The sequence below is a fragment of the Panicum virgatum genome, chromosome 4K (genome assembly GCF_016808335.1).
Source record: "Panicum virgatum strain AP13 chromosome 4K, P.virgatum_v5, whole genome shotgun sequence".
In the NCBI taxonomy this organism is placed as follows: Eukaryota; Viridiplantae; Streptophyta; class Magnoliopsida; order Poales; family Poaceae; genus Panicum; species Panicum virgatum.
Window position 1 is genome coordinate 34,747,169 of NC_053139.1, and position 16,758 is coordinate 34,763,926.

The 16,758-nt window shown below is 46.2% G+C and overlaps 1 protein-coding gene across 1 annotated transcript; it reads left to right on the forward strand.

Annotated features, from left to right (window-relative positions):
- The first annotated feature begins 11,679 nt into the window (after nt 1–11,679).
- On the forward strand, nt 11,680–16,550 carry LOC120704870 (T-complex protein 1 subunit epsilon-like). The gene is made up of 9 exons (XM_039989407.1): nt 11,680–12,043; nt 12,509–12,827; nt 13,372–13,720; nt 14,025–14,157; nt 14,232–14,284; nt 14,805–14,907; nt 15,314–15,480; nt 15,558–15,671; nt 15,991–16,550. Exons 1-9 carry the CDS (start codon nt 11,845–11,847, stop codon nt 16,159–16,161), a joined length of 1,608 nt encoding a protein of 535 aa, XP_039845341.1. The 5' UTR covers nt 11,680–11,844; the 3' UTR covers nt 16,162–16,550.
- The last annotated feature ends 208 nt before the right edge of the window (nt 16,551–16,758 follow it).

Consider the following 16,758-nt stretch of genomic DNA (forward strand, 5'->3'; position numbering starts at 1 on the left):
AGAAGGAAGGGTGTGAAGGGCATAGATTAGAATGGGAGATGCTGGCTGCTTTATGGGACTTATCACCTCATGATTGCCTCCCCTTGTAGGACAAAACATGAGCCACTCACACCAGATTTTAATTGTTAATCCCTCCAACCCAAAGCATGCAGCACGATGCACACTGCATCTATTATAAATGTATATAATATCATGAATGACCTCATGCATATTAGGTCTCACTAACTTCTTTTCAAAAAAAAAAGGTCTCACTAACAAACAGCACCAATCATGCATGGTTGCATTCCGATCCCAAATCCCAGGCACTGTGAGGATGTGGACGGACGTGTAGATCTACAATTGTGGCAAGCAAACAAGGGCTCTTTCGGGACAAGGGAGGCCACTTGCTCTTGCCTACCGGGCTACTGGCCGGATGAAAGCATGCATAATAAGACCAGCTCGCTTTTTACGCAAGCGGGCATGCAATCCAAGCCAGCGCTCGGAGCATGGTTTTAAATCGCCGGCTAAGGCATTTAGCGGCAAGGTCATCATTACGGTGTTTAACGGGCTATAGCCGGCATTTAGCGGGCTATAGTTGGTTTTAGCGGACTAAATGCCATAGCGGTTGTCCTTTCTAAAGGCTATAGCCGTCTTTAGCGGAAGCTATAGCCGGCTATTTAGAACTCTGGCTGGGAGAGGCCACATGCCAAGGCAAGTGCGTCCAAGGCAACTTTAATAAGGGCCTGGTTTTCATCAGCAGCATGCACATGCATGCACACATGTTTTCATCAGCAGCCACATGCATGCACACATATGCCATATCAATCAGCAACATGCAAGGAAAAAAACATGCAGCATTTGCACATTTCTTCAAAAAAAAAAAGCATTTGCACATTTTTGTCATTTTGATCTAGCACAGGAAAAATGTTAGAAGTTGTTTCAGAAAAAAGAGTGAAGTGCAGCTATCTATTCTTAGATTCTCATATACTTCTATATGGGTCCATAAACTCTCAAAGTGATGGCTCAGTATTTGCTAACTTTTCAGGTGATTCATTCTAAGTGCGAATCTAAGTTTATAATCGGACCTCAAGTGAACTTTAGATTGAACCATGCACTGGAAATGTCAACGATTATTTTAAGAATTCATAAACTCAACTCAGTTGAGAATGCATTCTCCTCCAATGAAAACGATCACAACATATGAGTAGAGAGTAGAGGGGAGAGGGGAGTGTGTATGTGCTAATGTGCAGGTGCAGACTTTTGAAGGACACCTCCTCCCAGTCCCTGCCTCCCTCTCTCTCACCCCTTCCTTTATGTCAGTGGTGTGCATGCTCTTATCTGCTTGGTTTTGCACACATCCCGCATCCACCTGCAACCCTCTCACCCTCTGTACATGAGGATGATCGGGGCAGCCAAAAGATCTGGAATCTGTTTGCAGTCTGGCTGCTGCCGGTGGCAGGCTCAGGTTAAGAGCAAGTACAATGAGGGTGAATCAGCAGGCGACTCACACATCCACGTTAGTTTATTCCAACGTGGAGGAGGGAGAAAACTGGGAGTAAATTCCCTGTATGCCATTGTAAAATTGAGATGATCCCTTATGTGCCATTGAAAATTAGCTGATCCCTTCTATGCCATCGTTTTTAATTTTCCATCCCCTCAATGCCATTGCTGTTAACTCTCCCTAACAGATCCGTTAAAGCTTATGGCGAAAAGACCAAAATACCCCTCCGTCACCTTATCCCCCGAGCGCACACCCCCCTCCCGTCCCCGACGCCAATCCCCCCTCGGCTCGCGCGTCCTCGGCTCGCGCCGACTGTGGCGGAGCTGTCCCGCGCCGGCCACGGCGCCGCCTCTCCGCCCGGCCTCGGCTCCGCCTCCGCCCCGTCTCGCCGCACGCCCGTCCCCGGTGTGCGCACGGCCCGCACCGGCGGCGGCCGGCCTCTCGCGGACGGCACCGGCCCGCACCGGCGGCGGCCGGCCCCTCCTCTGCTCCCTTCGCGGGCAGGCGGGCGGCGTCCACGGCGAGCGCGCGCGGCCGGCGGCGCCGAGCACGCGCGGCCGGCGGCGCCCGGCGGAGAGCGAGTGCAGGGGCAGCGAGTGCGCGCGGGGGCGACGCGCCGGCGGCTGGCGGCGAGCGAGCGCGGGGGCCGGGCGGCCGGCGAGCCGCGAGCAGCGAGCGCGCGGCTCCCATGGCGGCATCGATCTTCGCCGCTACCTCGAGCTCCTCCCTCCTCCTCCCTCGCCGCGCCCAAACCCCTCCCCTCCTCCCTCGCCGCGCTCGGACGACGTCCTCGCCGCTCCCGGCGCGCGGCGCTCCTCGCCCCCCTCTCCGGCTCGCGGCCCGGCCTGCCTCGCCTCCCATGGCCAGCGTAGTGGCCTTCGCGGCGGCCTGCCCCGCCTGCGTGGCGCGGCACGACCTGCGCGGCGGCGGCCGGCCTGCGGCGGAGGGCGGGCGGCGCGTGGCCGCAGCGACGAGGTGAAGATGTGGCGGCGGCTCCTCCCTCCCCCTCGCCGGATCCAACGCAGCTAGGCGGCGGAGGCCCCTGCTCCCTCCGTCGGCGCGCTCGAGCTCGAGCTCGGCCACCGGCGCCCCTCCTCACTACGTGGCGCGCTTCCTCCGCGGTGCTCCACCCTCTGCGGCGGCTCGGCTACTTCTTCGTGGCAGCGCCGGTGACGGCCATCTGCGGGGGCCTCCTCGACGGGCCCTGGGCGAGGCCGAGGTCCACGGTGACAGCGGCGTCGGCGGCGCGGTCCGTGGTGCCGAGGCAGAGCAGCAGCTGCCAGGGCCGCGCTCTGGAGGAAGGCAAGGGAGGGAGCACCACGGCGGCCGGCGGCGGTGGCCTCGACGCGGCCCAAGGCGACGACGGAGAGGACTAGCGGCGGCAGCCCACTCTCCTCCTCCTCTGGTGGGTTGCGGCGGGGGATTAGGTGACGGAGGGGTATTTTGGTCTTTTCGCCATAAGCTTTAACGGATCTGTTAGGGAGGGTTAACAGCAATGGCATTGAGGGGATGGAAAATTAAAAACGATGGCATAGAAGGGATCAGCTAATTTTCAATAGCACATAAGGGATCATCTCAATTTTACAATAACATACAGAGAATTTACTCGAAAACTGGAGAGAGAATGAAGCCGCCGTCTCCCGACCCGAATCGCCAGCTAAAAGCGGGCGCAAGATGCATGCAGCTGCAATTGGCTGCTGCATCTCCTTGTACTAGAGAATTGCATTGATTGAAGTGGGGCCCGCCACTACTGCTGGATGAGGTGGCGCGTGAGTCGCCGGCCAGCTAGCGAGATTACTAGTCTTGCTCTCTCTCCTTCTCTCATAGCTCACCAGCCTCACGTCTACTTACGCGCCGCAGGAAGCTGGACATGCACCTTCAGACAAACGAGTAGTGGCACTCCGGCTGTCCGGCCCTCCTGCGGCACTGTGCCAAAGCAGGCAGCCAGGCAGGCACCTGAAACAAATAGGTGGCAGGTGGTGGAATTCATGTATGAGCGCTCCTGCCCTGCACTAGCCTCCTGTAGTCCAATAGTAGTAGTAAACTGGTTCCCACTTCCAACAATCCAACAAGTAGGTTCAGTAAAGGCAAGGATGCCAAAATGTCATTTTTAGCGTCCCAAAACATATGCTAGATTGCTAGGTTCTTAGATGCATGATGACGCCGTGACATCATTTCATCGCTTGTTGCGGCAAGATCTAAGTTTTTCTTCTTCCTTATTGTTTTTGGGATAGCATCCTGCGATGATTAATTGTGCCGTTTGTGAACAATAATATAACAGTTTGAAGTCTATATATATGTTCAGATTGTTTCCAATGAATGCATAATGCTGCGTTTTTAATGTAATAATTTTATTGGATGAAATAGTCCATTTCATTCTTAAATTTTAGCCGAAGCTCAACTAGTCCATAAACTTCCAAAACAGATGTTCCAGTTCTCAAACTTTTCCATCGTTTCAGTTCTCAAACTTTTCCATCGTTTCAGTTCTCAAACTTTTCCATCCAACTCAATTTAGCTGCGTGGAAAAGTTTGAGAACTGAAACATTCATTTTGGCAATTTAGGGATGGAATTGACCCTTCATTAAAAGTTCGAAGGCAAAATTGTCTATGCCGCCTTTTAACTACTACTGTGTGTTATACAATTTTGTCTTGCCCCATAGTATTTCAACATGTGCAACAATACCCCAATCATAGTGTAGAATATAGTAAAGACTCCCACAAGAAAAAGAACATAGCAGAGACAAGACAGATTTGGTAGGCCTTACAACATTTTCAGACAATGATATAATAAAAACATAAACAAACTAGATATATTGAAAGTCCTGCTCTATACCTCCTAATGTGAAGCTATAGTCACCCAAAAGGTGTGTCATATCACAATCACTACCGAAGAGCGCCTCTTCAAATTTTACATAATGTAACTTCAATATATTCTTCACGGAGTATTTTCCAGTAATATGGTGGGTGTAGAATTATGTTTCGTTCTATCAAATATATAGCCATACAGGGAAGCTTTCACATAATACACACACACACACACACACGTGTCTGAGAGGAATAGCTAATGAGAAAAGAAATTAAGCCTACATGTATACTAATTTCCCCATCTGAACTTTGGAATGAAGTGCATATATAAAATTAAATAAAAGGCAGGAGAAATGGGTAGTGGGTTCCTTTCTCTGAAACAGTAGAAATGTTTGCAGCATTGGGGAGGTGTGGACAGACTAAGGTCAGCAAAATCTAGTGGGTAGATATCTGACAACTGTTAAAGAGTACCCCAGGTTTTTACACAGTGGTTTCCTTAAGTTCAGCTCATATATTGCATGCACTACTCCAGCCCCACCTACATGTTAATTAAGAGCTGTAAATCTAAATGGTTATTAGCATGTGGCATATATATATTGTTAAAGATCGCTTAACACATATTTAAGTCGATCATATCATACGTTTTAGTGTTTTAGATAGTTTGTTCCGTTCACTCCACTGTGAAGCTCATACTTTTTAAGCACATGTCTCACATCTTCTATAGGTTTGTGATAGTTATGGTTCGCTAATCTGTTTCACTAAAATAAGCGTGGCATGCCACAATTGCATAATAAGCTACCTTGTGGCTAGGAATGGACCAAATAGGCCTGTAACGAAGACCAGACAGTTTGCGCAACTAATGATTATACTTTCATGCCATTAGTTGTATTTTTAGTGTCAATTTTAAGACAGTTTTCACGACCTAATGGCATTTTGATGTGACAACTTCCACAAACTATTAGCATTTATAGGGCAAATTTACAAAATGCAGAGGCACAAACTAACTCGACGTGCATATTTACCTTGGTTTTTTTAATCATATCATATATACTAAGCTGTTGTATGCAACTAGCGCTACATACAAATCAAAATGAAATTAATTAAATCCAGGCAGCTTTAATTTGTCAACAAATGGAATTCATAATCTGAACATAAGTAGAAATTTTGGACAAGTTTTACACACACCACGTGCTTCAAGTGTTAACATCTGATGCATCAAAGCATATCTACAGCTCCGGTCGTCCTAGTTTGATTTTTTTTAATAGGAGGTCCAAGTTTGATTTCAGTGGCAAGGCTCCTGTAGTCCTGTAGTATGGGTGTCTGTGTATGGGTGTATTTTTCTAAACTATTTTTTTAATGAAAGATATACACTCTTCTACGTGTTTGAGGACAAAAGAAAAAGGGAATAATGTGTTTCTGCCCCTACTCCAAACATCAATGGTGATTTTACCCCTTATTTTTAAACTTTGTGATTTTACCCTCGTCATTTTCAAACGAAGCTGCTGTTTGCCCCTGGTCAACGTGTTTTACCCCTGTTTTGACCGTTTTCTTAGTTGATTTTGCCCATGTTTTGTGAAGAGTAAGGGTAAAATCACAAAGTTTAAAAAATGAGGGCAAAATCACCATTTTGCTTCCAAACAGGGGTAGAAACGCTTTTGCCCCAAAGAAAAATGTATCTGTAGATGCCTTCGTGAAAGTGACTAAGTGAGCATCAAAAAGATTTCTCAGCAGTTCGAAATTCCTGGTAACCAGTTGTTAGCCCGAGTGGTGCGAAGCAACCGGCGGCACTCCACAGGTGGGGGGTTCGAACCCCCACCGGGGCGAATTTCTCCGCCTGTGGGAAAACCCTCCTCGCTGTGCTCCTGATAGCTTGGGCTGTGTAGTCAGACTGGCCCGGCCTGGCGTCACGGTTTCCCGGCCCAGTGGGTAACGGTCCCGGCCCGGGTAACGGTTCCAGGAAATGGCACTAGACCCAAGGTCAGAAAGAGCCGAGGTTCGGGGGGTTTCTCGGCCTGCGTTAGAAGGCCTACTTCTTATAAGAATGCTCGGGGGGCGGCTAGCCCCTCGCAGGTCGAGTCTGAGATCTCTGCCCAGACGGCGACCAATCCTACTTGCAGTATCAGTTGGAGATACCCAAATACTACTAGTAGTAGCAGTGGACTTTAGGGAATGATGAGGCTCCTGTGAGATTGATTAGGAGGCATGGAGGCTATAATGATTAGGGATGGCAACGGGTTGGATAAGGTACGCGTAGAGCAAATATCCGCTCACGACAATACCCGAAACTATAAGGTATACCTATACCCGCGAAGTCTAGCGGGTAAAATTTTATACTCGTACCCACCGGGTACGAGTCGGGTTTCGGATACCCATCGGGTATTTTAATAATAGCATAAATAACCTATCATTTTGATGTATTGATAAGCATATTTTGAATTTATCATCCATATAAGCGAACACAGATCATTAGTAAAAAATAGAGAACTAAACGGATCATCTTGCACCATTTTTTTCTTATTTTCAGCATCTATTTTGTAGTTGTATGTAAGTACATGCATTCAATTCTAGTTATATATTTCATCTCAAAACGGATCATCTTGCACCATTTTTTTCTTATTTTCAGCATCTATTTTGTAGTTGTATGTAAGTACATGCATTCAATTCTAGTTATATATTTCATCTAAAAAATGTAACAATGATCATACGCTTCACTACAAATAATAAGCAAAATGTCAAAGTCATTTTCACATCTATTATTTCACACAATTTCACTATCCGTTTATTTAGTTCATACAATCATAAAAAAATAAGACATACAATTTGTGAACACTATGAGTTCACTAGATTATTTTTTGTATTTCGGATACCCATTAGGTACTTGCGGGTAAAAATTTTACCCGCGCTCTACGTGCGGGTGAAATTATATACTCATTCTCATACTCCCAGGTAAAATTTCGTACCCATACTTTCACCCATGGGTCGGGTAGCCGCACCCGCGGTAAAATTAAAATTGTCATCCCTAATAATGATTGGCATGTCACTGTGCCAAGATGGGTGAAAGGAGGAACTTTGAAGCCTATGATATGAGCTCCAAAATCAAGGAAGTCCGTTCTCCCTTTTCTCCTTGGGAAGAGAGCAGCAGTAGAGACCAGAGAGAGACAATGGGTCCTGCTCTCTCTGCAGCTGCAGGTCTGCAGCAGCAGCAGCAAACGCAGCCGTTAGTGTTCGTTCGGGTCCTCGCCCTCCCCATTCCGCTTCTTCTCTCTCCCCAGCATCACTCTCCTCCGTCCTCAAACAGACACCGGCAGCATGCCGCCGGCCAAACTGATGGTTAAAACGGCATTTTATCTATGGTGTTATCTGAAAATGCAACTGTTTTTTTAACTGTACGAAAATGCAATTGTTTCATATGGATTTTGATTTAGACCTTGTTTAGTTCCCATCAAAATTCCAAAACTTTACAAGATTTCCCATCACATCGAATTTTTTAACACATACCTGAAGTATTAAATGTAGCTAAACAAAATAACTAATTATACAGTTTATCTATAATTTGCGAGACGAATCTTTTAAACCTAGTTAATCTATGACAGGACAATGATTACTAAATACAAACAAAAGTGCTATAGTGTTTTATACTAAAATTTTTTGCATCTAAACAAGACCTTAACAAGTATCAAACTGTGACATGTATGCATATTTAAAAATTTGTTGTTCTGCCAGGCGAATATGCCTGGAAGAACTCGAGAGAAGTTGCATACTGTAAATGGGGCAAGGAACACTATTTAGAAATAGTTGTTGTTAGATGACTATTCAGAAATAGTCGAAGAGCATGCAAGGGCATGTATACCTGATGGCATTGTGATGGAGCACAAGCACATGGAGGTAATCCACTGCAAGAAGGCGAATTACCTGTTTGCCACCAGCCAACGGGTCCTAGCCTAGGCTGCTCCCTCGCATCTGTGCAGAGATTTGAAGGACTTGGGGCTCCGTGCCGCATTATTGCTTCATGTTCATCAGCGACTGTAAATTCTCGCTGTAAATTTGGTGCCTGGACAGTAAAAATTTACTGCCGATCAGTTAGAGCAGGTATTATAAGCGACAGAGAGCCGGTTGGAATCGGACGTGGGGAGGAGAGAGAGCCGGAGCGGGCGACCTACGAATCGCCCGCTGGGAGCCGGTGAAAACTCTCACGCTCTCACTGCAACGCATTAATGCGCGCGCTGCGACGTGGGGAGCGGCGTGCTCCCAGCCGCCTGCTGGGATTATAAAACTTGCTCTTTCCACTTACCAATCACTACGCTTTGAGAATGACGTGTTCATAATTCAACTTTGACCGAGGCTATGCTGGCACAATTTGATTAAGGCACCGGTTAGTTCGTGAAAATTTTTAGGCTTGACACTGTAGTATTTTCGTTGTTATTTGATAATTAATATCCAATTATAAACTAATTAGGCTTAAAAGATTTATCTCATGCTAATCAGTTAGACTATGTAATTAGTTATTTTTTTAACTACATTTAATACTCCATGCATGTGTACAAACATTCGATATGACGGGTACTGTAGAATTTTTTTTGAAACTAAATGGGGCCTAAGTGTATTATGAGAACTATGTTGAACCCTTGAGCTAGCACAGTTCGGAAATTTTGTCCAAACACAAGGATTGAAAACAGTTTAATCTTTTAACAAATAGAGATAATAACCATTGTCATTGAAGTGGAGTTTCCTACGAAATCAGCACGACAAGATTATGCTCCAGTAAGGCTTAGAAAATGAATAACTCGGTTAATGCATACTTGAGTCGTTAACCCATGATTTCTGCATGTACCATGTTTTACAAAGCCTCACATCAAGAAATGTCCCAGTTTGAGTATCGTGTAACATTTTAGATTGTAGATCCTCTCACAAAAAAGATAGATTATATAACCCAAAATCATGTGCTAGAAAACTACAACCAACAACCAAGATAGATGGATTATCAAAGCCATTGCTACCTTGCTGAACACATTATCCATGCTTCTATGTAGTTTAACCTAAATTGAAGTTCGAAGTGGTTAGTCATTTGTGTCCAAATCACAGGAGACTTAAGATTTGAATTCAGTTTCATGTTTTGAGGCTCTGAGAAGAGAGCCACCGTAAACAATATAAGCTAATGATGGTCAAGAGGAGGACCCCCGACAAAATGCAGCGCCACGCAAGTGTCAAGACAGATATTTTGACGGTACAACAAGGGGCAGTGACACAAATCCTTGTTTGTCCTTTTTCTGCTAGCGTCCCGTCGGCATTTATGGCCATGGTCACTGGTCATGAGTCAATTTCAACAATGAACCAGTCGCCTCTTTCTCTATAATAACAACAACAACAAAAATCCAACAACAGCGAACACATAGAAGAGCTCCAGACTTCTCTCCACTTCTCCTCCCCCAACAGTAGAAGAGGGCGAATCCGAGAGCTCCGGTCTCCGCCGACGAGGCCGACGGTCTTCCTCGCCTCCGATGGCCCGTGGGGCTTCGCGAGGTGATGGAGACCGCTGGATCCTCGTCGGTCGGTGGTAGTCTTAGTAGGTCTATGGTTAGGTTTTTGGCGGCGTGGCTCATCCCTGTCTCGGCGGTGCTCCTCTCCGGCATCGGCGACGAGTGCGTGGAGGTGGTGCTCCCAGTGTGGAGCTCGTGTACAGGAGGTCTCTGCCTGTGGATTCTCGGCCCGTGAGGGAGGTGAGTTCGCCAGCTTTTGGTTGCGAGGGAGCGGAGGTTGCTGCGGGTGTTGTGGAAGCTTGGGGGATGGATTGGGCTCGGTTCCGTGCGGCGGCGGTCGTTGTCGGCAGCGAGCTTCCATCCATGGCCAGGAGGGCTCGGGGTGCGTCTCCGGCCGTTGGTCGTTCAGCGTGTGCTTCATCCCGTCCCTGGTGTCGGGTGTCCTTTTCGGCTCTTTCCAAAGCCTTGGTGCGATGGGGCTTCTTCTGGCCTGGGGTGAGCGGCAACTGGAGTCGGCGGCGATCTCCGGCGGACGGCGGCGGATTGCAGAGGTTCCATGCAGCGGCGGATGCACAGGGGGGCTGGGGCCTGGGGGGGCTCCAGCCCCCCTAAAGCAAATAATTACACTTAAAATACTGTAGCAAAAGCATTAATTCACCATTAAAAATCCATCTCAATCCCTAACTCCATTGATTCAGCCCCCCTAATCCCCAATCCTACCTCCGCCACTGGTTCCATGGGTTTCGTTGTAATTTCTTTGTTTCTTAAGGGCCTCCGTGTAATTTGGGTGGGACAGCTGTCCTCTGTATCCTCTCTGGATGTATCTGTATTTGTACGGTATCCCTAACTTTAATACAGGTATGTTCGATAAAAAAAAACAACAACAACAAAAAAATATGCCATTGCCCGGAATTGAGACGAGCGGAGAAGAAGGGGGGAGCGGTGCTTACGAGGTTGATCGCTTCCTCTCTCCATCGGCACGGCACTGCCATCGGCGGCGGCTAGAGATGGCAGCGGGTCGGGTTTGGTGCGGGTATCCGCGGGTTTCGGTTTTTCGGGTTTCGGGTTTGGTGTTGGTTTTTCGCCCATGGTTTTCAGGTTCGGGTTCGGGTTTGGTTTCGGGTTTTGTTTTCCACCCGTGGATATCCAATGGATATCCGAAATAAATCATTTAGAATTAAAACTCATGTTTTATAATATTTTAATGATAACTTGTTTACTTAGACTATTAAATTTATTGAAAGTTGACTCATGAAAATATTTATTATTTGTTGCATCTTGTTTATACATGTGAATATGTGTATATTTATCCGCAGATTTCGAGTATCCATTCGGGTTTCGGGTATCCGCGGGTTTGGTTTTGGTGATGGATTTCCACCCGAATCGGTTTCGGGTTCGGGTTTCGGTTTTGGGTGCACGGAGACTCCACCCGATCCGAACCCGACCCATTGCCATCCTTAGCGGCGGCGATAGGATCAACCAATTCCGGGCAAATGTTCAACCTGGATGCCTCGGCAGCAGGCAAGGCAAGCAATTAATCTAAATAATCACGCGAGCAGCGCCGACTCGCATCAACCCAAATGCGAATAGAAACAGCACGGCAGGTAAATTTTTTGAGGAAAAGGGCAGGTAAATTCTACCATGGAGGGGGGAAAAAGGCCAGGCGATCGCCGCCGAGGAGGGCTTGACTTTACGGTGGCCGCTCGTCCGAGGCCGCCGCCGCCGGCCGGAGCGAGGGAGACCGGAGAGGCGGCCGCGGGGAGCGGCGGGAGGGTTTAACGGTTGCTGCATGCTTGCCGCAGCCACGCGCGGATGGCCGCGTGTGGGCTGGGCCGGCTCTGTTGGGCTTTTGGGCCTTCTCTGTTGGGCTCGAAATGGTAAATGGGCCAGCCCAACCACTAGCGAGGAAGAGGGTTTTGGAGGAAGAAGAAGCGGAACCCTCGCCCCGCGCCGCCTAGAAACACCGCCACGCCCCGCCGCTCCCTCCCCGTCCCCGCCGCCGCACTCCACCCCGCTCCGCCGTCCGATCCGCTCGCTGATCCGGGCCCTTCTGGGAGCGCGCGCTCCGCGCGAGCGGCGGCCATGGCGCTCGCCTTCGACGAGTTCGGGCGGCCCTTCATCATCATCAGGGAGCAGGAGAAGAAGACGCGCCTGCGCGGGCTCGACGCGCAGAAGGCCAACAACGCCTCAGGCAAGGCCGTCTCGCGGATCCTGCGCACCTCGCTCGGGCCCAAGGGCATGGACAAGATGCTCCAGTCCCCCGACGGCGACGTCACCATCAGTGCGCATCTGCTCCGCTTCCTCGTTGTGAATGTGTGGGTTGGGTACGGGGATCTGGGAGCCCTTCCATCGTCTGCGTAGGTGAAGCGGAAGCGGTAGTGTTTTGAGGCCTAGGGTTTTCTGAGTGGCGGGGCCATGTCTTGAGATCTACCTTTGCGCGGGACCGTTGCTCGTGTTGAGCTGCTGATTCAATCGTCCGGGGAAGGAAATTGTTGGTTGATCTAGGAATTGGTAGTGAACTGTGCTCCTTTTGCTGCTGCAATGCTGAAGTGAGGTGCCCTGTTTACCTTCTTTTTAGTCTGTAAGATTCGCATGGATCGGTTTGGACAGGGCGCGTTTATTTGGAGATCTAGTTTCATGCTTTGGAAGTTCATGTTGCAGTTATACATTTATTATAAGCCATCTTGCTGTTCATTGGTACTTCTGTTACTTTGTTCACTGAAATTGCTGCCTTCTAAATTGCCAGCAAATGATGGTGCGACAATCCTGGAGCAGATGGATGTTGACAACCAGATTGCGAAGCTGATGGTGGAGCTGTCCCGCAGTCAAGACTACGAAATCGGGGACGGTACCACTGGGGTGGTGGTCATGGCAGGGGCTCTCCTAGAGCAGGCTGAAAAACTTCTGGAACGTGGTATTCACCCGATAAGGGTCGCTGAAGGTTATGAGATGGCGTCAAGGATAGCTTTTGATCACCTTGAGCGCATCTCCCAAAAGTTTGAGTTCAGTGCGGACAATATAGAACCCCTGGTTCAGACCTGCATGACGACACTGTCATCAAAGATGTAAGTCAGACACTCGGAATGAATATGGGGCATTCAGTTCAATCAATCAATTTTATGAGACAACTTCTCTTAATTATTGTCATATTGGTATTGCTTAGTAATTTCTGCATCTGAATAGGTTCTTAAGGGAACATGGATTTTAAATTGTTTCTGCTTGAAATTAAAAAACTTTTGGCGTACAAAGATGTGACATGAAACCTTTTTCTGGTTTCCTCTGCTTTTATCTGTGTTGGCCTACCAGAAACAAGATAATAGATTGCATTGATTCCCAGTTTCCTACATCCTACTATTGACTGATTCATATGCATCGTAACACATTATGTAGGATAGATATCTTGCATCCAGCCCAATGTTTGAAAAAAAGGAACACTTCTCTTTTTGTTGTACATCATTATCAACTCTGTAGTTTCTCCTGTATGGCTGTATGAAATTTCTTTACATTGTTCATGTACCAGAAAATATACTACATTAGAGTAATTTCCCTATCATTAGATTCAAAAACTGAACATGTCATCTGATGGTATCCATTCCTCTTATTCTACAGTGTTAACCGTTTCAAGCGAGCACTGGCAGAGATTGCTGTCAAAGCAGTTCTTGCGGTTGCTGATTTGGAGAGGAAAGATGTTAACTTGGATTTAATTAAAGTAGAAGGCAAGGTTGGTGGAAAGCTGGAGGACACGGAGCTCATATACGGAATTGTTGTCGACAAAGATATGAGTCACCCGCAAATGCCAAAGAGAATTGAGGATGCTAAGATAGCCATCCTGACTTGCCCATTTGAGCCACCGAAGCCTAAAACAAAGCATAAGGTTGACATTGACACTGTAGAGAAATTCCAGACCCTGCGCGAGCAAGAGCAGAAGTACTTCGATGAAATGGTTCAAAAATGCAAGGTAAACATTAGACTATTTTTGTAGTATATGGAGTATCCTTGGTTTTAGTATCTGGGTGTTAATATTTTGTGCATGCACATTTTCATATTGTTCTGTATTTGAGATCCTTAAATTATATAATTTTTGTTGTTACTTTACTTAGTTTTCATTTCTTTCCCATGGTTTTGTTGTAAGCATTCTAATAAATTTTGAAATACTTCCTCTTGCAATTATTAATTTAGTTATTATTATGCATGTCGGAAGTATTCGTTTCATTTGGTGTGCCTGCTTTGCTTAGTAACTAATCACATATTATTTTATGTAGGATGTTGGCGCGACCCTGGTTATATGTCAATGGGGTTTTGATGATGAAGCCAATCATCTTTTGATGCACAGAAATCTGCCAGCTGTCAGATGGGTTGGTGGTGTTGAATTGGAATTGATTGCCATTGCTACAGGTCTGCATGCTTATCTCAATCTTATCTGGCTATGACTAGTGCATACAATATTAATATTTGAAAACTGACTGCAGGAGGCCGGATTGTTCCGAGATTCCAAGAGCTGAGTCCTGAAAAGCTCGGGAAGGTATGAATCTTTTGCACATATTTTTATTTGAGTAATAAGGAATATGCACGGGTTAAGGATGTGGTTTTCAATTACACATTTTTAGTGCTCATTGTACATGAACCTGGAAAGCTGGTAAATCATATGTCGACATAGGGACTGAATTGACATATTCCTTTACCTAAAAAGAAACTGCTTTCTTGTTTCTGGCAGGAAGTATAATTAACAATTTCATTAATTCGATGGTAAAGGTATATTGTTTCATTGCTGAAATTTTAGGATATGTGCCGACTTTTAAGTGTTTTATACGAGTTATGAAGGTGATTTGATTTATCGCTGGCCAATAAATTGAATATTTATTAACCTTAATGTGGTTATTATAGCACTCTTGGTAGCTTAGCTGTTTGGTGTAACCTTGTTGTTTCGAGTACACCATTCAAATGACCGATGCACTTCTACAATACAAAAAAAAAACTGCCTATCTTTATTGTATTGCGAGTAGTTACATGTTAAATCTTTTTTCAATACTCTGCTTCAATAGGCTGGATTAGTCAGAGAGAAGTCATTTGGAACAACCAAGGACCGGATGCTTTACATTGAGCAGTGTGCCAATTCCAGAGCTGTAACTATTTTCATTCGTGGTGGTATGTTCTGATGATCTTACCTCCTTTTGTTCATATACCATTACATGTGTCTACCTCCTTAAAATTTCATATGATTCGGGCACTACACAGCTTGTACTGAATAAAGTGGAATTGATTATATATTTTAGTTAGAGGGGATGCTATATAGTTATATCACTATTCTGATTGAACTGTCTTGCCAAAGATTGTCTCAACTAACTGTTGCCTCTTGGTGCTAATCCTACATCAGGAATCCAGATTGTTTAAATTTGTGCTGTGAAACATAGAATATGCAATTCATTTTAGATGACAATAAACCTTTTCCGGTTCTTACTGATATCATGCACTGAACTCATTTCAGTAATCACCTATGCTTGATGATATTTTCTATTTAGTTTCTGCGACAAAACTAACTGCTGCTGTACAGGAAACAAAATGATGATTGAGGAGACCAAGCGCAGTCTTCATGATGCTCTTTGTGTGGCAAGGAATCTTATCCGCAATAACTCAATCGTGTATGGTGGAGGCTCAGCAGAGATATCTTGCTCGATTGCTGTTGAAACTGCTGCGGATCGACACCCTGGAGTTGAGCAGGTGTTTGTCGACTTTGGAGCTCGTAGTTGCAAAAACTATGCGATGCTATACCTTCTGACTGTTTCTTTGTTGTGCAGTATGCTATCAGATCATTTGCTGATGCATTAGATGCTGTTCCACTAGCTTTAGCGGAAAATAGTGGTTTGCCGCCTATTGATACGTTAACTGCAGTGAAAGCACAACAAGTTAAGGTATTGGAGTTCTCTATCCCATGGTCCTCCCCCTAAAAGTCTATTAATTAATTTTTAATAGCATCTGCTCTTCATATCCTTTACTTGTCAGGCAGATCTTGCCCAGTTCGTAGTTTGTGTACGGCTAGTGATTAACGTTGGTTCTTGTTCTTGTATCATTAAGGGGATGCACTTGTACAGTCAGATAGCCTAGTGTTGTCGTTTCAGCACTTGTGCGATCAGAAGCTATGCTCCTTTTAGTTTTAGCGTATGGTATTCTTGCTGTGCTTAGATATATTGTTTGTAAATCGTAGTGATATGCTTGACTGCACCTTTCCAGGAGAGCAACCCCCACTGCGGCATAGACTGCAATGATGTTGGCACGAACGACATGAAGGAGCAGAATGTCTTTGAGACTCTGATTGGCAAGCAGCAGCAAATCTTGCTTGCCACACAGGTGGTGAAGATGATCCTCAAGATCGATGACGTGATCTCGCCATCCGAGTACTGATGAAGTAAGCCTAAGAAAGAAGGGGAGCAGTAGGCTGATGTGCTGATCTTCATTGAGCCTATTTTTGAGAAGTCTTGCTGGATACGAGAGGGCCATAAGTTGCAGGACATCAAGACTAAGGACATGCTTCATGTTGAGAGGATTGCCAGTATGTGGTCTGTGCCAAGAGGGGTTGTTAGGCGAGTCGTTTTGTGCAGGGTGCAGGCGGAGCTGCACTGCAAGTGCCACCGACCAAAAGAACCATTCCCCATGCTGTACGGGTCATTTTCAGTTTATGCTGTTTCATCGAGCTTATTCCAGACCCAAATTAAAAATCTGTAAGAATTTATTGAGGTTATCAGAAATTGATGGTTATGTTATGGTAAATTTAACGGGTTGTTGCTATACCATCAATATTGTCATCATGTGACGAAATGCGAACACAGGTTCTTCGGATGATGTGAACCCGGACGATGTTGCCATGCCATCGCTGTTGTTTACTCCGGTTGGCACCCAGGCATCTGGGTTAATATAAGCGATCAGCGGAAAGGGTGCAACCACAACCGTGTCCAGATCCTCGCATAGTCCCGCCTGAACCCTAGTACTTTTATGTTCAAC

Excerpts from the sequence above, each read along its gene's own strand:
- LOC120704870 (XM_039989407.1), top strand. The coding sequence starts at position 11,845 with ATGGCGCTCGCCTTCGACGAGTTCGGGCGGCCCTTCATCATCATCAGG. Across the intron at positions 12,044-12,508 it reads CGACGGCGACGTCACCATCA|CAAATGATGGTGCGACAATC; the intron begins GTGCGCATCTGC and ends CTAAATTGCCAG. Across the intron at positions 12,828-13,371 it reads ACGACACTGTCATCAAAGAT|TGTTAACCGTTTCAAGCGAG; the intron begins GTAAGTCAGACA and ends CTTATTCTACAG.